General features: G+C 38.3%; 4 protein-coding genes and 1 long non-coding RNA gene across 5 annotated transcripts; 1 reads left to right on the top strand and 4 right to left on the bottom strand.

Moving 5' to 3' along the window:
* The first annotated feature begins 445 nt into the window (after window positions 1-445).
* On the top strand, window positions 446-9,715 carry LOC131797633 (uncharacterized). Its single transcript, XM_066173873.1, has 13 exons — window positions 446-657; window positions 1,335-1,541; window positions 1,912-1,939; window positions 2,700-2,887; window positions 4,341-4,457; window positions 4,965-5,149; window positions 5,398-5,517; window positions 6,002-6,078; window positions 6,472-6,512; window positions 6,953-7,049; window positions 7,295-7,391; window positions 7,883-8,168; window positions 8,292-9,715. The coding sequence occupies exons 1-13, from the start codon at window positions 582-584 to the stop codon at window positions 9,305-9,307; spliced, it is 2,535 nt and encodes an 844-aa protein (XP_066029970.1). The 5' UTR covers window positions 446-581; the 3' UTR covers window positions 9,308-9,715.
* Window positions 9,716-12,373: 2,658 nt separating this feature from the next.
* Window positions 12,374-13,722, bottom strand: LOC131775525 (adenosine receptor A3-like). Its single transcript, XM_066173876.1, has 2 exons — window positions 12,984-13,722; window positions 12,374-12,469 (listed from the first exon to the last, which is right to left on the bottom strand). Exons 1-2 carry the CDS (start codon window positions 13,693-13,695, stop codon window positions 12,429-12,431), a joined length of 753 nt encoding a protein of 250 aa, XP_066029973.1. The 5' UTR covers window positions 13,696-13,722; the 3' UTR covers window positions 12,374-12,428.
* Window positions 13,723-15,477: 1,755 nt separating this feature from the next.
* LOC136284082 (DDB1- and CUL4-associated factor 1-like) lies at window positions 15,478-18,346 on the bottom strand. The gene is made up of 4 exons (XM_066173884.1): window positions 18,294-18,346; window positions 17,723-17,791; window positions 17,516-17,589; window positions 15,478-16,121 (listed from the first exon to the last, which is right to left on the bottom strand). The coding sequence occupies exons 2-4, from the start codon at window positions 17,784-17,786 to the stop codon at window positions 15,972-15,974; spliced, it is 288 nt and encodes a 95-aa protein (XP_066029981.1). The 5' UTR covers window positions 17,787-17,791; window positions 18,294-18,346; the 3' UTR covers window positions 15,478-15,971.
* A 272-nt stretch (window positions 18,347-18,618) lies between these two features.
* Window positions 18,619-20,659, bottom strand: LOC136284084 (uncharacterized). The gene is made up of 3 exons (XR_010719079.1): window positions 20,322-20,659; window positions 19,731-19,803; window positions 18,619-19,099 (listed from the first exon to the last, which is right to left on the bottom strand). It is a non-coding gene; the product is annotated as an uncharacterized lncRNA (long non-coding RNA).
* Window positions 20,660-22,922: 2,263 nt separating this feature from the next.
* LOC136284079 (DDB1- and CUL4-associated factor 1-like) lies at window positions 22,923-27,590 on the bottom strand. Its single transcript, XM_066173880.1, has 3 exons — window positions 27,380-27,590; window positions 24,559-24,738; window positions 22,923-23,281 (listed from the first exon to the last, which is right to left on the bottom strand). The coding sequence occupies exons 1-3, from the start codon at window positions 27,464-27,466 to the stop codon at window positions 23,174-23,176; spliced, it is 375 nt and encodes a 124-aa protein (XP_066029977.1). The 5' UTR covers window positions 27,467-27,590; the 3' UTR covers window positions 22,923-23,173.
* Window positions 27,591-27,666: the final 76 nt, after the last annotated feature.

Genomic DNA, 27,666 nt, shown 5'->3' on the forward strand with positions numbered 1-27,666 from the left:
GCATTGGTGGATGTTAAACAGAAATTTCAATACTTTGCCAGATAAATGCTTTTGTCTGAATAATACCCAGTAATTTCTGCTCCCGCCTTCTCCCGCCCCCGGTCTGCCGGGCTCCCGCCCCCATGTCCCCCTCCACAAGATATGAAATCGTTTAAGAAAATAAAATAATGTTTTGATGTCACGTTGAGCTGGCTAATACCCTTCAATATCAAAAGAGGAGGAAACCTATTGCAAAATAAACTTGGATAAAAACTAGGCTCGGCAATAACGTAGTTTGCTTTTATTTTGATACTAGTTAATTTAGGGTTGGATAAGGGAGGGGGAGAGGGGGTCAAAATGGACAATGCGACCCTTTGTTTAGCTTGATGATCTTTTTACTTCAAGTCTCTCCCCAGATCATTGAGCCTCCGAAAAGCCAATCTGTTACCGAAGGATACCCTGTAAACCTTAGTTGCGTAGCCTCAGGTATTCCAACGCCAACCTTCGTCTGGACTTTTAATAATGGTGACCTGCCATCTGGTATCAATCAAACCGATCACGAAGAAGAATCATTCCTAGTTTCGCCAAGTGTCACGAAAGGGATGAATGGGACTTACAAGTGTACAGCAAAAAACAAAGCAAACACAGCCAGTTCCTCAGCGACTCTGCGTGTTTATGGTAAGTTCAGTTATAATAATATTGATAAGGATGATGATGATGATGACGTTGATAATGACGATGATAATGTTGAAGATGAAGAACAGAAATAGGGAGAGAAGAAATTAAGACAGAAAATGATATTGATATCCAATGATATTGATAAGGATGACGACGATGATGACGTTGATAATGACGATGATAATGTTGAAGATGAAGAACAGAAATAGGGAGAGAAGAAATTAAGACAGAAAAATGAACTCGTAAATCCATGGGCAATGTCGACTGAGAAAAGGCAGTAGCGTAGAGAGAGTTTAGGCAAACTCTGCCCATTTGTAGAGAAGGCAGATCACGCTATCTAACGTTTAAATATTTATCCGGTCAATGTGTGATAGTAAAACGTAAAGCGTTATCCACTAGATAGAGTTTTATTTTGTGGATAGTGTTATCTACCCTTCAAACGACCGGGGTCTGACCTTCAAAAAACGGATGATACCAGTGCTTAATGCTAATGTCCTTGGATCTTTATGATTCCAAACGCAAAGAACTGCGTAGATATGGGTAGGAAAGAAACGCCTCTATCCTATCCAGCTATCCAGATAGCTCTCTATCTGGATGGTTGGTGATATTAATTTTTATTTTTAATGCCGACCAGCAAATTACTTTCCCACTAAGTTTCCTCTATTGTTATATATCAGGAAAAATAGAGGCTCCCTCCAGCCGCTCACCTCCCTCCAGCAGCTCACCTCCCTCCAGCAGCTCACCTCCCTCCAGCAGTTCACCTCCCTCCAGCAGTTCACCTCCCTCCAGCAGCTCACTGGAGTGGTACTACATTGGAGGACCTTTGGCTGCTATCGTTTTTCTACTGGCGCTAATTTCGTACATTAAAAAACGCCGTGAGACAGGTAAAATGTTACCATACGAAAATAAAATGTCTTCATATGGCAGATTGTGGCTTTTAATACGTCAGTGTTTTGGAGCACGAAGGAGCTATTTTAAGCAGGTCATATTCTGCATTTCAAGCACCGATTTTGAAGGTCCCTCTACAGTCCCGACAAAGCCCATTACTAATCACATAACAAAAAACGTTATAAATTATATGAAACTAATCACCATGATAACCCACCTTATTCCTTCTCCTGTTGTTTGACAACAGAGTCAAATATAAGTTACACGTGGTTTCTGAGTCGCAAGCTTCAACTTAGTGAATGATGTCATTCTTACTCACAACGAAGCGATTTCTTTCATCTCTTTCCACATATCCTTTGATAATAGCCCCACCTGAGGTACCACCCAGGCTGCAGTAAGTAAATTCTCTTTTTTTTAATGCTCACTGTTTGAACGTGTGGTTATTTCCGAAGTTTCTAACTCTTGAATAAGTCTCAGGAGAGTAGTGATTAGCGCCACTGCTGAGCAAATGTCTTTTTATCAGTTTTTCAGTTTGGACTGATTATATTCACCATCAAGACCACATGGGCCAAAATAAAATGTTTTTTCCTTTCGAAGCAGCGGCAGATTTCGAAGCCGTTCTTATCAAATGGTATCTCTGTATCTTTCTTTTCTTTTGTTACCAGTATGCCGGGTTGTGGGTGGCATACTTGTAAAGAAGAAGAGAAGCTTTGACCCTTCGTCACTCTTTGTTACAGAAACTACAACTGAAATACACTCGGAGTCTTTTAGACCGATTTAAAATACCACTTGATATATCGATTGTAGACAATACTTCGGATGGTTTTAATTAGTATTTCATTTCTCGCGTTGGAGAAAAAAATGCCGAAAAACACAGTCGGCGCTAGGTTTATTCAATAAAATCTCCTCTCTGAGTCGATGCGTCGAAAAAACGGGTTTAGCAAATTAGCATCAAAATTTCACTTATTTCAATAATTTTTTCATTGGCAAGTGATAATTTTCTGAAGCACCCGGAAATGAAACGAAAAGAAAAAAATTAAAGTGAAGATATAGAGGATATCTTTACCACGTTATGTTAAACCAGATTCAAAGAAGGAAAAGATAGATGGGTAACAGAAATAGTTGAAGTCTTGTTTTCATCTGCAATTATTCAGTGAAGGGGAAGATGAAGTTGAGATGAATCAGCTGAACGCAAACACAGATGGATGGGAAATTGCAGTTGAGCGCTTGAACTTTCGCGAGTATATTGGCAAAGGGGCATTTGGTTCAGTATGGCGAGCGCTACTGGGTCGTTCTCGAGGCAGACCTGGAAATCGCACGGTTGCTGCGAAATGCTACCTACGTAAGTACTTTTTCAGATCTTTCTTTCATACAAAGCTTGATTAAACTATCCTTTTTTAATTTATCTTAATAAAGAGTATTTCACTTAGAACATGCTTTATTTACGTACCTGATACATAACATGGATAGCATAAAAACTATGCGTTGTTAAAATGATTTTCCAGCTGGCATGTCAAACAACAGAACACGAATATCATTTGAAGTATTAGAAGTTGTGGAGAAAAATTAAAAATTTATCGGTTAAATTGCATTCAAACGAATAAAAGCGGAAAATACTACAATACTGAAAATGTCACTCCGTCGTATATTTTGTAAAATTGCTCGCTTATAAACTTTTGATAGGAAATAATATCATGTGACCTCAAAGAAACCTCGAGAGGGTGAGTCTGGCGAAAAACACTCGGAGCCGTTTGCCAGTCTAGTGGTGGTGGTATGATCTTCTTCCGCGGGAAAAGCTGAAAATCACAATGCAATAGAACCTGTATGAAGCAGTCACCTTGTAATAAGCTATCGGTTTTCAAAGTCCCGAAACTTTCCTCCGTTACTTATAGTGCTTTTTATTTCAAGCAGTTGTGGTCACCCTTTACTATGGCCCAACAGCCTATTTGTAATGTTCCCCACCTTTATCGAACGGTCACTAAAGCGGAAATAATCAAATAAAATTAAGAATAATCTTTCAAGTGAAATTTAATCCATGTTTATCTCCCAAAATCAATGTTAGGAATATTTTTGAGCGAGGTTGTGTATGTTAAGTGGTCCGTGATGACATAGGGTGGCATTTTTAAACTTTTATCAATAGTAGCCCTACTCCGAGGAACCAATATTAAACGGTCAACCATTTTCCGTGCGTGACCGCTAAATACAGGTTCGACTGTAACAAGCTTACAGAGTCAAATGAATTTACAATAACTCTGGGAATGCTTACGAATTATTGTAGCTTTTAGTAAGATAAAAGCAAGGATTATCTAATTTATGAACTAGCATGTATTTGCAGCATGTATTTAAAAAAAAAAACTGTCTCAAATATATGTTCGACCGACTATTAGGTATTATAACAGATAGAATTTCTAGGCTTAATTGCGTCTCTGCTTTTGTAAGTTATCTGTAAACAATTGCATGGTTCAATGAGCTTGCCTAGTTAACAACAATGCTCGAGATGTGCAGCGTTTTCTTAGCAAATAATTTTTTCAACGAGGATGAATCTATTTTGGAAATTTCATGTTCAATACAATTGAACAATACGGTTAACTGACATTTTTGTGGCAAGTATGGATTATATGGAGTTTAGTAAACGAATTTTTTTTTTATGTAGACCAAATGCATTATAATTTGCGCTGGTAATATAACACCAGGCAAACAACAATTCCAGATGTGGATGTTTACCACATAATTAGTTGTGTCTCTCTTGACATGCAAAGTTTGTTTGTTTATCTAATTTTTGTGTGATTTCCTAGCAATCTCCGGAGAGAAAGGAAGGAAGGCCCTGTTGAGAGAGATCGAGTTATTAAAACTCTTTGGAAGGGAGGGCCATGAAAATGTTGTTAAGTTCATTGGTTGTGTCACAGTTGGAGGTAATCAGCTATTGTTATGATTATAATCAGCTAATTCACAGCAACGATAGAGACATCTCTGAGTTCAACCACTGGTACAATAACTTCTATCAGTATTCTTAGTCTTTGCTAAGATGGTGTACTAATTCAATGGTTATTATCAATTTATTGACTGTTTTAAATGAATTTACTTCGCACTGTATGAGGGGCATTTTACTTGGAAGATGTTAGCTCTAAAATCTACATGCTAATTGTGATAAAAACTTCAACTTACGATGGCAAGTCTTTATCTATTTATCTGCCGTCTCTGTTTTTTCTGTCTGTCTGTCTGTAGATTTCTATCGGCCGTATTTGTCCGTCTATTTTCTATCTGTGTGTTTTCTTCTTTCACTTTCCCTCTCTGTCTCTACTTTTATTCATTACAGATATAACCTAAGGTATAACTAGATAAAGCATGTACAATTCAAACACGTTTGGGAACTTCTGCACTGCTTGCCGTAAAATTATTTTCTTGTTTTTCCCTTTTAGCTCAGCCGATACTTATCATGGAGTACCTGTGGCGAGGTGACTTACTGGGTTATCTCAGAAAATCCAGGGGGGTTTTCGACCAATATCATCATGGGGTCGGAGGGGTCGACCACTTGACAACATATGACATGGTGTTGTTTGCTAAACAGATCGCACATGGTATGACTTTCCTCGCGTCCAGAGGGGTAAGTGCTCAAACTCTTTCTGATCAGCATGTGGTCCTGCATGTGATAAAATAGCATGACTTGCAAATCGTCAAAGTAATACTCCATACGGCTAAAAATATCCAGCGCATTAGAGTCACTATTTCACCGAGAAATGGTCTGACATTAGCATGATGTTAAACTTTCTACCTATATTTTACTTTTTTATTTCATGTAGTTTATAAAAGCCCCTTTTAGCAGATCATATAATTATTTGTTTTCGATTTCAGATAATTCATGGCGATCTTGCAGCTCGTAACATCCTTCTTGATGAGCATCGTGTCTGCAAGTTGACTGACTTTGGGCTCTCCTATCAGGATTTCAAATACGGCCCAGGAAATGCCAAGAAGGTAATTTTCAGAATTTTTTCACCATTTAGTCAATTGGTTTTGGGGCTGCTGGTATGGAAGATAAAAATGTGAAGAATTAAAATATTACTTTCCTTACAAACCTTTCTTTTCAGTTATACAGTCTTACTGCAAAACATATTTCCCTTTAACGGGAAGCCATTCTAAGCGTATCGAAGCTTTCACAGAAAAAAAAATTTGTACCTAGGGAGTGAACACAGGAAATAATAAAGCCGGAAGAGGCGGAAGAGATATCGTTCTCTGAATAACAAAGATACAAACTCGAAGGGCAAAGTAACACAGGAAATTTAAAGCAAAAGGAGTGTGTGAATTGTTTTCATAGAATTTGTACAAAGGTGTCTACTGCTGTTGACTTTATCGTGAATCTTCACATCACGGTTTTAATCTTATATGCAAATTATTTTAGGAGCTGTATACAAGCCTCCTTAGATTTCAGATGTTTATAATATTTTGGTTACTCATCCAGGGATGTATCCCAATCAAATGGACTGCACCCGAGATTCTCTTTGGACATGTGGCGCAGCTGTCAACCAAAAGCGATGTGTACGTACTGTATTGGTTATTATCTACATATATTCCATAAGTGAATATTTTTTACGATTCTACCTTAACGTAGCGAGGGAAACTAGAATATTCAGTGCTCTATTGATTAGAGGGTCATCAGGAAACGTCAAGCTGAGGAACAGCTGAGGTTACAGATGTAGTATGAGACTTTATATGAATATTAAGTTTAACGAGAAATATCCACAATCTGTTAAGGACAAGAAAAGACGGATGAAAGGATGAATGGATAATCAAACTAAAAAATATGGCGTTTTCTCTTAGGAAGGTTGCTTATATCTTGATGGCATGTTTCTAAACATCCCAAGTGTCTGAGTAATTATTATCTTTCTAACCCAGTTGAGATATATCGTCATCGTTCCATTTCTTTGACAGGTGGTCCTACGGCATCGTCTTGTATGAAATCTTCACTGTCGGTACTTAACTTATTTGGTACTTTATATTCAGGAAATATACCTGCCGAAATTTCACGCATAATTACTAACTGATGAGTGATGCTTACTGATGAGTGATGCCGAGCGGACAAAAGAGCATTGTACAATAGAGAAGTAGAAGCAACTCTCAATGTCGCTGATAAATAAAATTATGACGATGCATAGTAACTTGAAATAAAGCTTAAGTTTAAGTAGAACTGAAAGTATTTAGTACATTATTGAAAAACCTTAAATCCATCGCTACACTTAAATTTGTTTTTTTACAGTGCTCTTTCATCTGATGTAAAACCGAAGTGTATTTCAGCAATTAATTGTCGTTTTGACAGAAGAATCATTTCCATCGCGCTGAGAGGAATGAAAGTGATTACAACAAAAAAAGTGTGCTTTTTTGGCCAATAGAAAAAAACATTATTTTTCCACAGGAGGCATTCCTTACGAAGGATGGTCTCAATCCACGACAATGAAAAAAATCGAAGAAGGTTATCGTCTACCAAAGCCTGAACATATCGACGACAGTTTGTAAGTGTTGCTTCCTCTGTGTGGAATGTTGTATAAGTCAAAAGCAACATCGATTGCTGCTGTGGTCAGGTGTTTTTGATACATTCGCTCTGAATAAGTAGCCTTCCTAAGAAATTAATTTTATCTTGTCAGAATTCGTTTGAGCTGCAATGTAATGAGATAAACTTATCATTTCAGTTATTTTTGTAACTATTTGTTGTTTCTCAACTTTGCTACTTGCAATATGTCCCTGCGTTTTTCTATAGATACGCGGTAATGTTAAACTGCTGGAAATACGAAAGCGCCAGCCGGCCAGACTTTGTGAAGCTCTACCAAACAATGGATACATATATTAAAACAAAGGTTTGCCATACAGCGTCTAATTCAGGATATACTTCAGAAATTGAAATCGGTATCCTACCAAGTCAATTGCGAATTTCTTTTCACGTCAATGTGATGTCAAAACGCATTAACTACCCAGCCGCTAACAATTTGTGAATTCAGTTTCATCATGAACCAATGTTACTTTTAAACATATGCAAGTGTGGTTACGTTATGTCAATCTGGATCATCCTTATTTCCCTCTGTTGTCTACACACAAGAAAGAACGGAACAGATCTTAAAATAACACTTTTGGAGAACTTTGACAAAAAGGAAGACGTTACCTGACTTTTATTCTTATCAATTCATGCAAGTACTAATGGTTCTTGTATTTGTGATTGATATCTGATCCGCTCTTTTTTTCCTTTTTAGTGACTCTTTTTTGGAATTTCTTTGTTGAATTTTTGCAATTCATTCGTTCAAGATTTTTTTAACTCATACAGTTCTTGATTACCTTCTAATCTTTTTCATAGACATATGTAGATATCTTTGGCGATGACAAGTATGATCCGGATAAGTACAACTTTGTCGATGACCGTGGAGCTGTTGCAAACCCAGAAGATGCAGGACCGGACGAGCTAGGAGCAGCTACAGCAAATCTCATCAGTGAAGTGGGTGAACAAGGTGCTACGGCACATCCCTTTCTGGTTGCAGTGGACGATGATGCTACATCTCTCCCTCTTGGAATTAACGTAGAAGACGAAGGAGCACCTGCAACAGATCCCGACCGTGAAGTGGGTGAACACGGTGCTACGGCACATCCCTTTGTGATTGCAATAAACGATGGTGCTCAAGCTTTCCCTTTCGCTATTAACGTACCAGAGAAAGGGGCAGCTGCAAGAAATCTCGCCCATGAAGTGGGTAAGCACGGTGCTGCTGCACATCCCTTTGTGGTTGCAATTGACGATGGTGCTACAGCTTTCCCCTTCGCTATTAACTTACAAGTCAAAGGGGCAGCTGCAGGAAATCTCGCCCGTGAAGTGGGTAAGCACGGTGCTACGGCATATCCCTCTATGGTTGGAATTGACGATGGTGCCACAGCTTTCCCTCTCGGAATCAGAGTAGAAGAAGACGGTTGTACAGCATACCCTTTTGAGAGTGATAAGAAAGATATGGATGCCCAAGCGTACCCTTTGGAGAGTGATACTTTACCATACCTTAGCGAGAACGAGGAAGAAGATGTTGATGACTCCGAGTGCCCTCTTGCGATTGAGGAAGAAGAAATTGATGTTTTACCATCCTCCCTGGAGATGGACGACGACAGTCTCGCTGCTTCAGCATGTCCCCTTGTGACTGACCAAGAAAATTCGGATTCTTTAGCATACCCCCTTGTGGTTGAGGAAGAAGATTCCAATAACTCAGCATGCTCCCCTGTACCTGGGGAAGAAGATTTGGAAGCCACAGAATGCCTTTCTGTTACTGAAAAAGAAGATCCTACCTCTTTCGCACGCTCCGCAAATGAGGTGAACAAACCCGGTGCCTCACCATTCCCTTGTGTGATCGAAGAAGAAGATCTTGATTCTTTAGAATACAATCCTCTGATCGAAAAAGAAGGCCTCAGTGATTTCGTCTTCCCTCCAGAAATTCAAACTGATGACGAAGAAGGTGTAACAAGTGGAACTGAAAATACCGTTGGTTATGAAGGTGTTGTGGCAGTTCAATCTGAAAAGGAGGCAGTAGAAGAAGAACCTAAGACTTGCCAACTACAGTACACAAAGGATGAACAAGACGATCTTGGAAACTATATGGACGACCGAAGTGATGCTATGGACCTTTTTGACGGAGACGCTGGCGTACAAGAGTATGATGGTAATCAACTTACTGCTGCGGATATAGACGAAACTGGAGGTGACGAAGACGAGGAGTCATCTGAAGCAACTCCTCTTGTGCAGGACTGAGGCTTAATAGCAGAATTGCTGAACCTCTAAGGTTGTAGTCTTATAACTCTCTGTGGTAATTTGTAGTTTATATTTCGAGAATTTCAGCCTCAATATTTCATAGTTTTCGATTTTAAGAAGTAGGTTTTTTCGTACTTTTACTTTAGTAATGCTTTGGTAGTGATAATAACCATTTTCATAGTTTATAAATGGAGGTTAAGTGGAATTTCCTTCAAAGAAAAACTTGTTTATTTACTTCACTTTTGCATTTCTTAGTTTACCATTTATTCACTTGGTGCACTTGTCAGTGCTTTGTTGATGTTATGGACTGTAGGCTGATAGAGACAAAAAAAAAGAAAAAAAAAAAGAAATTGCTGTTAAGATAATTTTTATAACTGATCAAGTCAGAAATGCTGCGTAAGTTTGTGAGTGTTGTTCCCAGTATAAGTAACATGTCCTAATCTAATTAAGAATAATTTACTTGTGGTAAAGCACTCCCTAAATGCTTCAATAAACTTATATAAGCTAAACTCGTTTCGTTTACTCCATTCATTGAAGTAAAATTGCTGGTCTGGATCTAACTGTAGATTTGAAGGATACCATAAACTAAAATGACATCTTGCCTACTTCAAAGAGTAAGATTGACGAAAATCCATACGCTCGCTTAGCAACCAGGAGTAGCATATTTTCAAAACATATCAACCCAATACATTTTATCCTTTTTGTAGACAGCAACTGACTCACCGGCCTTTTCAATCGAGTTCTCTATTCCAATTTGTTGATTAGATAGGCGGTATTAAGCTGATTAGTCTGAAATGTTGTTATTTCACATCACTGCTTCTAATCATTGTCTGAGAAAAGTGTTTTAGAAGTTTGAAACTTAAATGACCCCATTGTGATGATTCTTAGTGCAGAAGTTGGCCTAAGGCAGATATTCCAAGTGCCAAGGAAGCATTATTTTTTACTTTTTATCTCCACAGTTTCAGGCATTTTGGCGTCTCGGGATATTGTGTCTGAATATTGTTTATACTAATCATGCCTTCCTGGTGCACTATGTCAGCAAATATGTCGAGTTTAATCAAGCAATAGATGGCGTTTTCGAGAAACACAAACGAGCTAATATAATAATGGATTCTCATTCAGTCATTTTCCAGTTTTTATTTTTTTCACGAGCACTAACATATAACACTGACATTGCCTAACCCATTGCTTCAACTTTCATCGTGAGAAGTACTGTGCTATGATTTTTAGAGAAATAGGCAACGGCAATTATTTTCTTAGTGTCCGTCGTTGTGTCTCTCCCAGTTCAAGGCTGGGCTAAGACAGCAATTTTTTCTGAGAGAGGGAGTGTCCTTTAAATGGAAGTGAAATAAAACCACGATCGTCGATCAGAGGATCGGTGGGGACTATGATGTCGATCTTAAAAATTTTGTTTTTTGCCTTTTTTTCAGTATTTATCTCTTTGACTGTTCAATATGATTATAAGGAAGTATTTATCGTTTAGATAGGGTTTTGAAATTTCTGCACACGAAATTAAATTCAAAATTATTTTTTATTGGAATCTCCCGAAAATCTGACATATTTCGATCCATATATAGATATAAGGAACCCAAAAGTAGTCACTAAAACGTTACTCCGCACATCCTTCTCCATTCACCTCCAGGGGATTTGCGCCTAAAAATGTTGTGATTATTACAGGAATAAATTATTCAAAATCATATTTTTGTATTATTTTATCTCACAGTATTAAATTATATACAAAAACAAATATTCATCTAAGTGCCGGTGGCTAGGGGTAGATATTGACATATCCCCGCTTGGCAGCTTGGTAAATATCCACCACTAGTTAACTCTACCTTGGTGAAGAGTTAAGAAATAATCATTTGATAAACTTTCAATAGGGCGATTGGCATCGCAACTTATCATAATAATGCAAACATTTCCGAGAAGCCAGTATTGGAAAATGGATCATTTTTCTATCCATATCTTCGCCACCAACACCAGCACCTGTACAACAACAACTGAAGTGTGTCAATAATCATGTATTGTTACCCTTGGTGTTATCAAAACAAGCAGGCTGACATATCTGTCAACCAAAAACGGTTTATTTATGCGACTAAGAATAAAGTATTTGAAAGCCTAATGATCCAATTTGCCAGTCTCTAGCTAAATACTATAACAGGTACCGATAAGTAAGCACGTAATACTTCTTAAAAATCGTCAGGAGGAGACAGATTGTGCCTTTCTGTGAGAGCGTAGCCGGTTTTAATGACTAAGCTATTGAGTCATTCATCACGCCCTTAAAACCAAGGCTATTCCCAAAATGGCCTACAGTATATTCTAGAGCTCGTGTGAATGATTTATTCGTATTGCATCATTACACATTTTACGCTTTGTTTTTGGAAGCAGATGTGAACTGTTTGTGGAAAAAAAAATTGTTGAATATTGATAAGAGAGACGACTGCTGGTGTTTTCATCATAAAGTTAATGTTCAAAAGAACTTTAAGTTTAGCTAAATCTCGTTTTTTATTATTCTCGACTTTAACAATACCAAAATATAAGCCATTTAATTACCAATCAGCCATTTTTGTGGCGACCTCAATTTGTGAGATGTTTAATGTGGTCTTATTTTATATTCAAGCATGATGCATTTTAAAATAAAGGTTAGACATACTCATCTTGAGGTTTTTCCTCCTGATTGTGGGGAAAAGTTAGCTGAAAGTGGCCAAAAATGCAAAAGAAAGCAGTGGTTCACTGTGGCTCTATAAATAGAGAAGTCAGCAATAACTGAGGCGGCGAAAAAGGAAAAGAAAATAACAACCTTCTTTATTTAAAAGCGCCGCCAGCAAGAGGACTAAAGGGGCCGCTCAAATGTACGGGGTAGACTCTTTTAAGGCTTTATTCGACAAAGTTGCTTCGCACTTCGCTGAAAACGGTTTGTTCAGTCAAAATGCGAGATATTAGATTTACGTATGAGAGAACAGGGCATATCGAGCAAAGACAAGTCCACAATTAACGTTTATTATTAATTTTGTTTATGCATTGGCGATCTTTAAATAAATATTAGAAACCCGTCCAAAATAGATGGAAAAAATCAATTCTCAATCAATATCTCATTGTATTTCATGGCAAAAAAAAGAGACTAATTGATGTTATGTCTTCCTCTTCTTCTTATTCTCCTTCCTGTAAAGAGAACATGGAAAAGAAAAAGAAATTTGTATTCCTCCTCATATTGCAAAAGAGTTTCGACTCTGTAAGTGCAATTACTTGTCAGCATTCAATGATTCATTATTGATTAATATGAAAATTCGCAAAAAGTTATTTCTTTAAGGACACGGAAGTTTTTCCACATAATTAAAAGCGACCTTGAATCACGAACAACAACAAAACGCCCTAACTGTGTCCTTTACTGCCTTTCTCACTTCTGTGATTTTCCAACAGTAAAGAAAGGGATTCAGAGATGAGTTCAGATAAACTAAAGTTTTCGTAGAGAGCCACAGAGCATGAACTGCTGATCCACTAAGTGCTGTATGTCTCAATATCGACACAATTACAAAAGGGGTGTAGCAAGCCACTAAAGCCAACTGCACCCAAAATATGCTGGAAACTGTTTTCTGATATTGTTTGATGTTTAGTTGAACTCTCCCGTTTAATCTTTGTTTTACTGTCCATGCACGTACTCTTCCCCTTCCTGTACCTTTTACTCCTACTCCTTCTTCTGTGGCTGTTCTTGTCCCCGTTATTGCGCCTGCTTCATCTTTTCCTACTCCTATATCTTCTCCTGCGTTTGACCGTCCTTTGCCAGGGTTGTCTTCTACTTCAGCCTGGTACCGCTGTAATCTCAGGTGGATCTTTACGTAGCAAAACACGGAAGTAACCAGAGATACCACAACGGCCACAAAAGCAACAATCTCCGAAACCGTTTGACTCCAGACACGAACCAATCCGCATAAAACAGCAATTATCCAGCATAAAAGTATAACAGCTTGATTTCGCTTTAGTGTCACAACTTGTCTGTATCTCAGCCTCAATAACAGAACAAGAAGTCTGTCAACACTGATGGCTGTTGATATCAGTACAGTCACTCCAAACAAAACATAGTTGGATATACAAACAACCTCTTCGACGTAATACAAAATATCTATGTCGGTGTTACCAAGATCAATGTAAAGAAATAAAAAAGTCACAAACAGAGGTTGTGAAAAAAGACCCACACAAATATCGGTAGTGGCTAGACATTCAAACAAGACCTTTGCAGCGGGATGCAAAGAGGACACTTTATAAAATGTTAATAGAAGCAGAGCATTACCAAGGGATGCAGTGAAGGAGAGGACAATGTTGAAAGCGCGGAGAAATGCTACTACTCCAACTGGTAATTGTGAAGATAACTGGCTTGTGAGGGTCGCCATTGGCGCTCACGTTCAGACTTGTGGCTCTCTCTTTCCCTCTTTTGGCAGCAAATGAACGTTTATTAGGCGTTCCTTCTTCGATATAAGAGTGTTATTGTTCTGTTGAGAATTTTAGCAGTTTCTATTGGATAAAAAATTCCTCCTGTCGTCTGATTTTCCGATGACAAATGTCACAGCTATAGTTAGACTTGTTTTTAACTCTTTCGTGTTTTATTCAAATTCTTCGAATTTTCATCGTGTTTAGTGAGCGGGTGCCACATTTATTTAACAAACTAAATGACGTAGAATCTGCGAGTTATTTTTCATCGATACTATGTAGAGCTTCCTCAACAAGTCAGCTTTTCTTTCCAGTTCTTGACCCATGTGTGTCTTTGTCCTTCTTAGCTATGCTTGTTTTGTTTTTAAGGTAACATATTTGTGGTTCTTTTATGATGAGCAAGTGCTTTTTAGATGAAAAAAATTTGCATAATACACTGGTGTTTAAGAACATTGAGGTCAATTCTCATAAAATAAAGGCATCCTTGAGCTACAGACAACAAAACGCTCTGATTGCCTTCTTTACTGCAATTCTCACTTCTCTGAACTTCCAGCAGTAAAGAAAGAGATTCAAATTTAATTTAATGTTATCAACTGAGTTGATAAAGTAAACTGGCTACAGTATGCCAGTTCCCTATTATTCGTAACAGAAAAATTAATTACTTTGCCGTGAGTGTGTTCCCTAAATTCAGAACTCATTAGCCAGAGCCAATTTGCCGGCACGTTAAAATATGTTAGTGAGTAGTGGTACTCTTTAACTTGACGAAAAACATAAGTGCAAGGCTGAAAAATATTCGTGAAAATCCTAGCTCGATATCACTTTTTCCTCTGAATGAATTCGATTAGGAACTGACGAGAAAACACAACTTCAAAATTAATTAAATTTGCTTTGAAAGGAGTAGACTGTAGTGTGCGGAAAAAACAGTTTTACCACCGCAAATAGCCAGCTGAAAAGAAACAATTACCTCCATGCTTCTTTTGAAGTAAAAATGAAAAAATAAGCCACTGGAAATATTGGAAAATCACCATAGGAAAAGAAAACAAAATGATATTGACCGAAAACACTTCAACTGTGTTTTTCTTGAATATAGAAAACCACCCTTCTGCAGTTGACAGTCTTAAATGGCTAGAGAGACAAAAAATATCACCACCTGCTCATTTCGGAAACTAGATTCGTTCTTTGGATGTTGTGGTCTTCAAGAGGAGAGTTCTCAACGCCTTTAGCAATGAGAATGGTAACTGGTATGAAATAACATGGAGAACCTGACGGAAAATACAAACCAAACAAGAATCGATCAATTTCGTTGCTTCACGGGCGTATGTGATCGAAGTCTTATTATGTTTGTTTCGTCATTGATCTCATAATTTTCATTGAAGCCATTGTGGGAAATGGTCTCATTCTTTTCCCTCTCTGCAAGATTCTTCCCTTCATTAATCATCAAAATGTTTGTTCAGTAATCTTGCATGCACTGATATCACCGTTGGACTCAGTTTCCAGCCGTTTCATCTTACTTACGCAATTTTCCAAGAACACTCTGCAAATTGTTACCATAGCTCGCTCATCAACCGAACTTTGGGGGTCATTTTCTGTGGCGTGTCTGTCCTCACAGTGACTGCAATAAATATAGGCAGACTTTTAGCTGTTTCACTTGGGCTAATATATCGACAAGTAGTAACTCTGTGGCGAGTAAGAGTAACTTTAGTCCTTTGTTGGCTTGTTTACACTACAAGAGGAATAACAAACCATTCCATCCTTTCTATTTATTTGATAATCAGTAACATGGGTGTAACTTTTTCGATGATGACTTCCACTTTCTGCTACATAGCAATTTACATAAAACTCCGCCGCCAACAAGCTCAACTCAGAGCTTAAACTATCATTCCCAAACTGTGTGATACAAATACATTTTTCAAAGATAAAAACATAGCAGAATGACGTGCTCATTGTTGAGTTGAATTAACAACTGAAAGATGGAAACTTAAAAGCCGCGCTTCAAAAGATTGCAATATCACTGTCATCATCCGAATCATCATCGCCAGATATCGTGATTTCAATTTCGTCGTCATCATCATCCTCATCGTCATCATCATCATTCTCATCATCATCGTCATCGACATCGTCATCTTTCTTGCCACCTTCGTCGGATTCCTAAGAGAAAAAAGGCATTGAGTCGTTATTTTGCTGACCTACATCAAACACGTGTTGCAATAAGTCACGTGATTTAAACTTCATCTCTGCTTTAGTGCCAGGGGGGCGCTATAGTCCACAACCTAACAAAGTGCAGGATTTTGTATGCAAATAAGCACGAACGCTCGTCCTCGTCATCAGCCCTACGCAGCCGCCCGACTTCGTATACCCGGCAAACGCTTTCGTCGGTGCTCGCCTGATTCTAAAAAAGAACATTACGGGATTTGTGATATGAAATAATTCATGCGAACTGTTATAACATGATGACGAGATCCTTGTGGTGATATTTTGCAACTTATGCAATCATGAAATGACAAGTAAAGCCAGTTAGATGGCTCACATTGCCAAAGTTTCTCCTAGTTGTCGTGGCATAAGGTAGCTGGGATTACTGCTAGCTCCTAACCTTGCAATGCAGGCATTATATTAGGACGAGTAAAGGTTAAGAAGTTCTCGATCTATTATTTGACCGGCCATGTTTGACTTGGAGATTGAGTGGACAGTGGAAGGAGGGAGCGGTGAAAGGCGAAATAACGCTTGCTCGAAGAGGATGTTAAAAAGCCAAACACCTCCTGACGAATTGTGCGTCACCGCATTTTCGGAATTGAGCAAGTAACCGTAAGCACAAGAAAAACAAAAAAGAAGAAAAACAAAAAAGCGTAGAGCGGATGAGTGAAACTGTGAGGCAGTTTTTTTTTTCAGCGAGGAGACAAATGGCTTCGACTTAACCCCCTCCGAGGACACAGATATGAGTTGATATTCACTGCATTCTATGTTCTTTGAGTGTAGCTTCCGTTAATCCCTTTGACGATGTTTCTTCCATTTGATCGTAAACGGTACTTTGAAGCAGACACACTTCTGCACACGAAGGTTTGTTTTATATTTAGTTTTAATGCTAACTGTGTTCGCCCACAACTCTGTTTGTGGGCGAACACAGTTTCCCAAACCAAGAATGACCTCAGGCGAGCGTAATCTTCATTGCCCCACCCCCCTTTTGACCGTGGCTCAACTCTGTGTTACAAATTTATTCCTCTACTGGAAATGAAAGGCTAGTCCGTCGCAAGGCTCTCCTCTCGCACCAATTGCTGCTACCCATTTTTATTCCTCAGTGGAGAGATGTACTGTGAGAATAACGTATCTTCCCAAAGAACACTTCACAAAGACCTAACCAGGGTCCCAACCCAGACTCCTACACTTTAATGATTGGGCTTCAGCTCCTCAAATAATTTCACAAAGAGGTTTAGAGGAAGGAAAAAAACAAAACAAAACAAAAACAACATTGAGACTTTGAACAGGATTTGAGATTGTGACCTCGCGAGATGCCGGGTGCAGTGCCCTGGCCGACTGAGATATGTAATCACTACCCCTTAATGAAAGGTGAATTTGTCGGCTCAGGTCTTACGATCAAGATGAACTGAATTTAATGTTTCATCGAAATCATAAGAATCCTCTTACCTCTGAAGGAGTGAGAAGAGGGAGAAAAAAAAGAGAAGAAAGGAAGGTAAGCAGGAGCGGGAGAGGAAGAGGATGGGAATGAAAGAAAAAGGATGGAAGGGAGGAAAACAAAACAATGCATAGGTTTCCGATTTATAAGCTCACCTCAATAACGGCTACAAAGCTGTCAGTTATATCGGTACACAAATCAAATATTGTCTTCTTAACGTCGATTGTAGCTGTTTGAAAGCAATTAAAAATTTTAACATCATTTACAAGCTCATTTCGTAAACTTCAAGTTATTTCAAATTAACTGATAACAAGCGCCAAAAAAAATTTCCATTAAGATTTTTAGCAAGCCCTCCTGCTTACCTATTGGTTGATAATCTGTTGCGTCAAAGGTCCTGAACGAGGTCTCGTACGGTCCAAGGTCCATTTTTACTATAAAATACGGAAGAACAAATACCGCTCCCTTCAGTCCAGAATTCATATTTTTTTTTTTCATTTTTTGAGATATCAGAGGTTATGAGGGACTTCTCCCTGAGGGCCCAGTTATGTAAAGGGCGGATAACGCTATCCGACGGAAAGAGTTTTATCTAGTGGATAGCGCTATCCAGCCTTAGAAAGAGTTATGAGTCGAATAAAAGAGCTAGAGCTCTTTCACTTTTTCAAACACGGCAAAAGTTGCTAAAAAATTGATCAAAAGTTGAAAAATTTTCTTACGCAATTTTGGATTTCTATAAACTGCTGAAAACCTATGGAACCATAATCCCGGGTGAGTATTCTGTGCTCTCAATTTGAATTTGAATATCGAGATGACAAATAGATCACAACTAAAAACTCACGACTTGGACGCACTAAAACCTAGATGTCGGGTCTGATTTCTTTCGTGAAAAATTAATTTGAATTTGAGAAGTGTGTAAATAAGTAAACATGAAATTACCCCCATATATGACGTCACCACTGTCATTGAAGATCACTTGACGATGATCTGGTGAAGGACACGTGTCCAGTAAATGGAAAGAACGAAGATCCCACTGTTTTTAGCGTCAAGAATTATTGGCAAAACAAAAGGCAAACTGTTGATTTGAAATGAGTTGCTTAAGACAATCCAAGGGATTAGTTTCACAAGAAACAGTAGGCTCCGTCGGTGGGGAGGGCGGGAAATAACCAGATAGTTTGGTTTTATCGACTAGGTTGATGATGTAAATTGGCCGGCAAATCACCTTGGATATTTAGACATAAGTTTGTACTCAGTGGATCAGTCAGGTGACTGTGTAGTGGTTCCCGAAAACGCTCAAGGTGAGGAAACAATAAACTTTTCTTATGAAATAGTAGTCCTTGATATCTATTTCTCTCCTAATTCACTGTCAAAGAAAGAAGAAGGAGGTAAAGTGATTTTTCGAGATCCGTGAAAGGACGACGTTGTGTTCCGTTATTTTCGTGAAACGTGATCTGGACTCACTGCTTTACAGTATAGCATTGGCTCGTTCTATTAAAACAAGAAAAGGATACAATCTCTGAATTGATGATAATCTCCAGCCCGGAGGGCTGAAAAACGCCGCTGACAAAGTTGTTAAACTTGTCAAACTTGTGTATAACCCGTTTGCCTTTGATATCCCATAATACACCGTCATTCAGTACCAGGTCGTCCGTGGGATTGAAGGAGGCGAGGTTCTTTGAGTAGTTGTTAGTGTTGTTGGAATCGTGCAGAGTTAGTACCCGCTGACCTGTCGCAGTGTCGTAAATCTGATGGTTGAATACAATCTAGTGAATAATATCATCACACTCTAACTGCACTCTAATGCTCATAGTTATCGAGAAATAAAAAGGGGGTTTTAGCAGAGAAGTACCACAAGCAATAAACGACAAAAAAAACAAAAAACAAAAAACTGAACCAAATACAAGAAAACATTGGTCAACCTTTACTAAGGTAATCACAAGGCTTTGCCTCCAATTTATCAACGATCTACCGATAGAAATCTCGAATTCGACGCCATAAGGTTTGTTTAATTTTTCAAAAGACGCATTTCAACTGAGTGACGTGAAAGAAAAAACCTTAACAAATAAAAAATTATTAAACACAGCCAACAGGCCTCAGAACAAGTAAACTGAGGCGTAGAAAAGTGATCTTTGCCATGAAGTCTGAGCTAAAAATGCTTCTTGAAAGTCCATGTATTCGAGACAAAAAATGATCGCGCACAAACTTGGGCGAAATCAGCGATTCTATCGTCCTTGCTGTCCCGTGTTCACGCTGTAGCAATTTCGCTTATCTATTTGTCCTTTTGTAAATGTTCTAAATGAACAGCGACAATTTGTCAAACCAAGGCTGATCGCGATGTATTTAGAAGTGAAAATGTATCATATGTCTTGAACTCACATGCGCAGTAGCGTCGTGTGTGCCAATAATTCTGTGTTCTGATAAATTACTAGACTTTACCCAGGTGTCTTCGCTAAATGAATAAATGTCTGAGCCAAAGACAAACAAATGAAATTATAGGTAAGTAACATTTTTTATCAAATAGAGAGATAAATGTAACGACGAAATATTACAGTTCGCCTACTGTCACCGTGTTATTAACACCAATCTGATAATAGGATATGAGCCATGATATACACCTAAATTATTTCCCATTTTGCTTGTTTTGATCTTGAGCGTTGATTGTCGCAGGTGAATTAAGTTGAAATTGCTCGTCTCCTGTAATCTATGAAATTAGTTTGTCTAAGTGTCTTCTGTAAAAGTTTTAGCTCTGAAAGAACAATGTAAAACTTCTTTTTGTATCTCAGCGATCCTCAAGTCAATAAAAATTAATGGTAAAACATAGCGAAGTATGTGTTTGTTTTATGTTTCTGCGACAAACATTGTAGTTTGTTAAAGGTGAGATACAAATATACCAAGCAGAGACACAAACAAGGACGTAACTATCCAATGCACTAGTGGTACGAATCAAACAAGTTTTCAAAGACTTACTTCATTTCGAAAACGTCTCCAAATGACCAAAGAGCACAAGGAGGCGAAGCAGATGAAGATGACGTCAATAAAAGTTCGTGGTCCTAAAAGTTGAAGAATGGAGTACAGAAAGACAATTTCAGTGATAAATGAATTCGTGAACACAACCTGAAATGGTCACATGAGCCTTAGATAGGTTCATAACGTTGCGAAACGCGCTGCAAAACTCATGAATAAAAAGGGTTGATTGGTTTGAACGAAAGATATGGAAACTAAACAGTTAACACGAAGACTGAATTTGACTGAACGTTAAGTTATTTAAAAGCAATAGCGGAGCTGCCTTGTTTGTGTGGATGTGGACCGAAATCCAACATCGAACCTAACTGGTTACCATTTGACTGTTGTTGGGTTTGGGGAGGGAGTGTCGATTGAGTTTTGTACCTGTCCAGTTTTTAAGAGCGCTTGTCTGTAAAAATCAGACAGATTCTAAATTTCGCGGCAAGGGTGAAAAATTCGATTTCTTCCTTATTTTAATATTAGATAGGCTAGACTATAACTAAAATCACTGGATACTTTTTTTGGCAAAATATCTTTTTATTTCAGAGAAAAATACAAATAACAAAATTCCGTTAAAATCGTCATTTTTAGCAGCAAATTATTGCACACGTTTGAGGACTTCGCGTTCAAAAACGAATCACTATCTCATCTTTTTAACACTCAAATCTTCTTTTTTAACCTCATAAGACCTCACAAAACGATTTTTGTAAACACTGCGTTCCTCCTTGCGTGTGAAATAATTTAAATTCGAAAGTATACATTTCTCTTCAGTTAAAGTACTTTGTGAGTAAAGTTAATTTCCAGCATGTGCTAAACCTTCAAACGGATTAAGCTTTTGGCGGTAGAATTGCGAAAAGATCTTCTCAATATTACTTTAAAAATTTCTTTGGGCAAATGATAGAGAGCGATACAAAAGCTTTTCAAAGTCCGTTAAAATGCAGTTATATTTGCCTATTTGTGTTCCAAGTAAAACAGACTTGCCATCGGGCTGAGGAGAAAAAGTAAAAACTTAGGTACTACGTTTACATGACCTCATAAAAGCCATCATTTTTTTTAAACAATAGTAAGGATAATTATTACGAGTAGAAAAAAAAAAAAGAAGAAACACAAGATCATAATTTCTATTTCACTAAGAATCAGCCAAATGCAAACGACACAAACAAGAGGTTCAAACCGTTTGACTTCTAAGAGTGACCAGCGTCTAATTTCTCTTTACAATATCACTCCTTGAAGCAAACATTAGGATCACGAGAATAAAGAAAATGATCACCAAATAAGAAGCTCTTGATTTTTAACTAAATTTTCTTTGTCAGCACCTAAGGAATTACATAGAGAACAGTATGGAGAATATGCATACTGATGTTGGCATGTAAAGGGTCAAGCCCTGAAGATAAGTTTTTGAGGAGTAAATTTGAGGTCTGAAGAAGTGTCACAGTTCGTTCATCGTAAAAAAAATTTTAAAAAAATCGGTGTTCAGTTTCAATTGGTTTTAATCTTCTTCACTCTTGGGAACCAGTCTTTATTTATCACGGGGGGGGAGGGGGGTAGGTGAATTCCTGGGGATCCCATGGTTTTCGGGGGAGGGAGCGGAGGAGGATCAGTCGTCTCTAACAGAGCTTAGAGGAGCAACTATAGAATTGACTGCCAATGAGGTGGGATCATTACAACACTACAGACCCTTTCTCCGTAACTGCCAAAAACCAGTTACAAATAGTAACGCTCTTGATGAAAGGGAACCAGTGACTGGTTTTGCTGTTATTCCTTACATACAGGGTGTTACGGAACTCATCAAGAGAATTTTGAATAGCCACAACGTTAAAGTTGCTCAAAAATCTTTTCAGACTTTGGGACATATTTTCGCCAAACCTAAGGATCCTGTCACGAAAGAACAATGAACCGACGCCATTTATACTATTCCTTGCAATGACTGTGACAACGAATACATCGGACAGACCAAACGTCAGTTTGGTACACGGTTAAAAGAGCACCAAAAAGCGGGTTTTTTTTGCAAAAAGGAAAATTCAGCTTTATCGGAGAATACATGCCTAACCAACCATACAATTGGGTGGGACAATTCTAAAATTATCACAACTAATCGGCGTTACCATCAGCGCCTTTGTTTGGAGGCTTGGCATATCAACTCCGCCTACGCTCCTTTAAATCGTGACGATGGCGGTTTGCTTCCTGACGCCTATTTACACCTCGTCAGAAAAAAAAGGCCGCTAATTAGTGATCATATAAAAGGACCTCTTGTTGCAGCGTTTAGATCACCCCTGATGAGGGCACTAGACAGGAGTGTCGAAACGTTGGGTCTATGAATCGTAACTTCTTCGGTTACATTCATTAAATCTGCAAACCAGAGTAGCGTCAAACTATGTCTGATTGTCCACCTGGTTGCCGTGTGAACTTTAATATAACAACAGTTAATTTTTATTCATTATGGAAGGATTAACCATCGATCATTTAAACATAGAGCAGTGGACAGGCCTCGAAAAATGACATTTAAAATACAGAGAGAAAAATTAAGAAAAATCTTAAGTCAATAATACTAAAAGGCTACCTGTATCCTTTAGAAGGCAGTAGAAAATCACTACAACTAATGTTCTGATACGATTTTGATTTTTGAATTATCAAAAACATCAATTCCTTGAGTTGAAACGATTTCCGAGAATTTCCAATTCCGGTAGCACAGTCCGACAGTCCTGGGGCCAATACTGGTAACAGAACTTCCTTTATTCGTGGTTAGTGCAATCAACATGGTGGACTACAAAAACGTGTCTCCTACGCATGATCGTGCGAGTAGCCGCTGACCAACACTAAAGGCAGACCTTTCCAATGACGTACCTATTACTTGTCACTCCCCAGTCTGACGATAGGGAGATCAACTGAAACAGCAGGGTGAAGCCTTGAAGTCTGTTCATCACCTTTGGGATGGAAGGAAAAAATGTTAAATAATAGCGAACTTGAGCAGTCAGGAATGAAACGCCGAGGAAGACGTCGACTAAAATAATGAATTTTTATTTCTGGTTCGGATTTTGCGAATGGCTGAGTGTGTTTACCGTCTCTTACTGTGCCAGACCACAATCTTAGCATAACATATGTGAGCCTGGTTGAGTTCCAAATGGAAATTTTACTCTTATGCCATCAGGGTTTCCGTAAATAAATAACATAACATATTGAATTTGCTCATCTGACAATATACAATTTTCTCCTAAAATTAAGGAGTAGGCTTGAAAATTCACCTTATACGCTGGAACTGGAACAGGTGGTGTTCCACCCTCGTTCCTTGCCATAGATCTCCTCAGCGCATCTGCCCTGATGTGAAGATGGGCATTAAAGTATCTCCGTAGAGCCATGCAAGTGCATGTGATTTGCTGTCTGCCGGCTGCCAAACACCTCATCATTATTCAGTAGTTCTGCCTCGTCGGGACGAAGGATTGAAAGTGTACTTAGCTGCCACAACATGGTTAAACAAAAAAAGATTATTTTAGAATGGTTTGCAGCCAGTAATATTCGTTGTTTTCAAGATGCAAACGCGAGTGGAATAGGACCGTAAAATGGCTTGAAAAAATTCAAACGAGTCTGCGCAGTCTGGAAAATGCAAACACGGCGTGTACTAAATACTTGTTAATTCATAGCGGTCGGCATGTCTCTAAACTACTTTTCAAAAGTAACTAACCGTGATTTACTGAAGTGGAGGTTGCTGGCTAGTAGCGGATATTCACCGAGTCTCGAAGCCGCGAGGTGAATATCCACCGCCAGCCATCGACACTGAGGTGAATAGTTATAGTATATACTTAAACAGAAAGATGATATAGCAAAAAGGATGATTCTAACTCATTTATTCCCGCGATGATTGCAATATTTCCGCGCGCAAATCACGCGCGAGTTACTCGGAGGTGAACAGCAACGGATATTCGGAGTTTGAGTAGCCAATCAGAATGGGCTTTCAACGTTATCCACTATTTTATTAATTAAATAATCACATTTTACGTTAGTTATTCTTTTATTTCTTTACGTATTGCAAAATATTTCGAATGAGTGTTATTAAGAGAAATTGCTACTCCTACGAGAACGGAAAGGTCACAGAACAAATAGACCTCGTGGTATGATCCTACTCCAAGCGATTGAACTACACGATCCACGTTTCTCTGGGGTCCAAACTGTGTTGTGTAATTAATAAATAAAACTGACTAATTACCTGGTTCACAAGCTTCCGCAGACCATCATTACTGTCGAACAATTCCAGCACTGCTCGAAATGAACACGTGAGCGAGAAAAAGAGAGGTGCGTGACATCTGCCAGAGTCGTGAGAACATTCTAGAAGCCACAATGCACACTTGACCAGGTCATTCAGCACAGGGTTTGGTAGGAGGGACACCTGAAACAAGTTACTTGAAACAGTTAAGGAGGTTCTGTCGACATATTCTGTTGGTTAATTTCATGATTCTCTGGCCTATGTAGAAAAAAGAGCACCAAGAATTTAATTATTCGAAGTTTTTTTCTGGAATTAATGGTAGTTTTGTAAGATAACATTTTTTGAGTGTTTATCTTTATGTTTCTTATCTTTATCTTTTTCTATCTCCTTGCTTGCGATTCTGTTTATCCATTTAACCAGTTTTTCTTTTATTTCTTCCTTATCTCTCTTCATGCAGCAATAAGTGCTGTGAAGTTTTTTCTACCTGAAGGTTATACGTTATACATAAATAAGCTTTTTCTTGGGGGGGGAAGGGAGAGGGAGATTGATGAAAAATAAGCAGAGATGTGTTATTCATTGTTATTTCATGTTTAACGGAATGATACTTGTTACCTCTTTCTTTTAGAAAAAAACTGGTCTGCTCTAGTAACCGCTGGACACCGTTATGAGTCACAAATTCTGTGGCAAACTTTTTATGACAAAGAAGGGATGCCAAATACTAAAAAGACAATAAAAGGAAATAGCTTTTAAATTCTTAAATTGTCAGATCTCAGTCGGTACAATGCATTATTGTCTTAACCTTTAACTCCCACGAGTGACCAAGACAGAATTTCTCCTTACAATATCAATGACAATATCAACCAGATAAGTAACGAGAATAGTAAAAATGATCAATTCGGGCAGGATTAGCTGATCCAATACTAAATTATCCGAACTAACATTATAAGAATTCTATGGTTGACAGTAAGGAGAATTACAAATTTGATCTGGGAGTTGAAGAGTTAAAGTAGTGTTTTTCAAGAGGGATGAATGTGGTAGAGTGTCTAAAGGTTCATTTACACAAAAGACAGAGTTGGAGTTGAATTCTTCATTAGTCGTAGGAATGCCGGCGAACCGGAGAAAATCGAGAGTCGGAGTCGCAAGTGGAGCTGTTACGGGAAAATTCATTGATTTTCCCGTGTGTGTTATTCGGAACATATTTATTCGTAAACTTTCACATTTAACCATTTCAAGTACTTTCATTTCAATAAATCAAAAAATGCATAAAAACCACAGTAGCTTTTGAATAGATTTTTGTTGTTCCTCGCTTTCATCATATGTACCTGCTTGTCGGCACTTTTGTTATTTATTACATGGTTTTTTTTTAGGTAAATATAAGTGTTAATGGTCTTTATGGAAACATTGGTTTTCATGGTAGATAGCAGCTGAGTTTAAACGCGCAAATCTAATTTCTTTTCATGCAATGGTTTCCAAACCAATCTTGTATAAATAAGCAGAAACTTTTAATTGCTTTTTCGTTTTTTATTTCCTGAGCTGCGCTACTGCAATTAAGATAGGTATTGTTTTCTATACCAGAGCTGTAAATTCGCACCTAGGTTTCCTACTTTAATGGCCTAAAGTTTATTGCATCCGTCTTTTTAATTTTGAGCTTCTTTCCGTCGTAGAAACAGATGGAATATTTAAGTAGTTTTGTTTAACTTCAAAGAGACTTTTTTCCGCTCCTTTGTGTCCTTATCCAAATATTGCGATTTGTGTAACAATAGCACTTCGCACCAGTTACTTCTTAAGCAAGTACCTTGTACAGCTTTGATGATTACAAACTAGAGTATGCTAGAGGTCATGTCGCTTGTTGGCCTGACCTAGAATAAAAGTACTGTGGAACCAAAGATTGTCTTATCCTTGACGTCCGTATAAGCTCGCTCGAAGTAGATCTCCGTGTACCAGGAAATCGTGACGAGTTTCCGTTCTCGCTGCCAAGTCGTCTCTACAGAGTTAGTTCCCCCAGTTGTTGTTGTTCCGTCCGCGAAGAGCCAGTTTTCCAGTCTTGGGGCGAAAACGTATCGTCACAGAGCCCAAAGCTTGACGAAATCGGAGTCGGAATATTCCGAACAATATATTTTCTTCTGTTTCCGCTAATAACTCCAACGCTTATGATCTAGTGAAAACTAGATTGTCGGAATCACAGGCAATGCCAGTTCTTAGCTGAGCTAACCGACGGCTCACAACTCCAGCAATTCATTTTTCACATATCATTAGCGAAGGAGTCATAAGTGGCATCAGTATTTTGCTTCTGACTCTTTGGTTTGATTTCACAAGGTCATATCGCTCTGCTCTTTTTTTTTCTTTAGAAGTCGATCCAAGTTGATAATGAAGGAGAGACAAATTTCTTTGTTTGTGAAGTCTCTTCGAAAATTCCACATCCGTTTTCAACGCTAAGTTGATTGTTCTGCACTGCAAAAAAATATTTGAGGGATAAAAAGCAAAAGAATACGTCCTCAATTTGGCTCTAATATATACACGTATATTTTGTCTTTAAACATCATCAGATCCTAGAAGCGCACAGTTTTCCTTAAGCTTTACTCTCCGGAAATTCTTGGCCTCTCTAGTCAAAATAAATGTCCACCAAAAAAAGGACGAGCATATTTTTACACTAAACAGAGGCTACTGTTTAATAGTTGGTCCTCACTCAAATTTGTTAAGTTTCTAAATTATCCTTTCAGATTGAGTACACGTTTCTCACAAGCTTCCCACAAACTTCAGTGGAGAGAGTCTTACTGTTCTTCACATTACATCAAATGCTCAAGTGCCTAATTACAGCACATACCTCCTGATATTCTCCCAAGGGAGTCAGATACTGCAGAATTAGTCTCTGCTGCATGCCAAGAGTCAGGGGGGAGAGGGAAAAGGGCATAGGGACTATGTGGTCCCCTCCCTTAGGTGCACAAGTTACATTTCCAGTGGAACGGAAACCCCTGCTTGTTTTAATTAACAATGGATGTTTTGCTTGTAGACAACTTTTACCTGAAACAAAAAGGAAATATTTATTAATATTAAGGAAACTGAGCTGGCTTGTGCAGGGCAAACCTACTTGGAGTACTTCCTTGCTGGCAC

Source organism: Pocillopora verrucosa, chromosome 11 (genome assembly GCF_036669915.1).
Source record: "Pocillopora verrucosa isolate sample1 chromosome 11, ASM3666991v2, whole genome shotgun sequence".
In the NCBI taxonomy this organism is placed as follows: domain Eukaryota; kingdom Metazoa; phylum Cnidaria; class Anthozoa; order Scleractinia; family Pocilloporidae; genus Pocillopora; species Pocillopora verrucosa.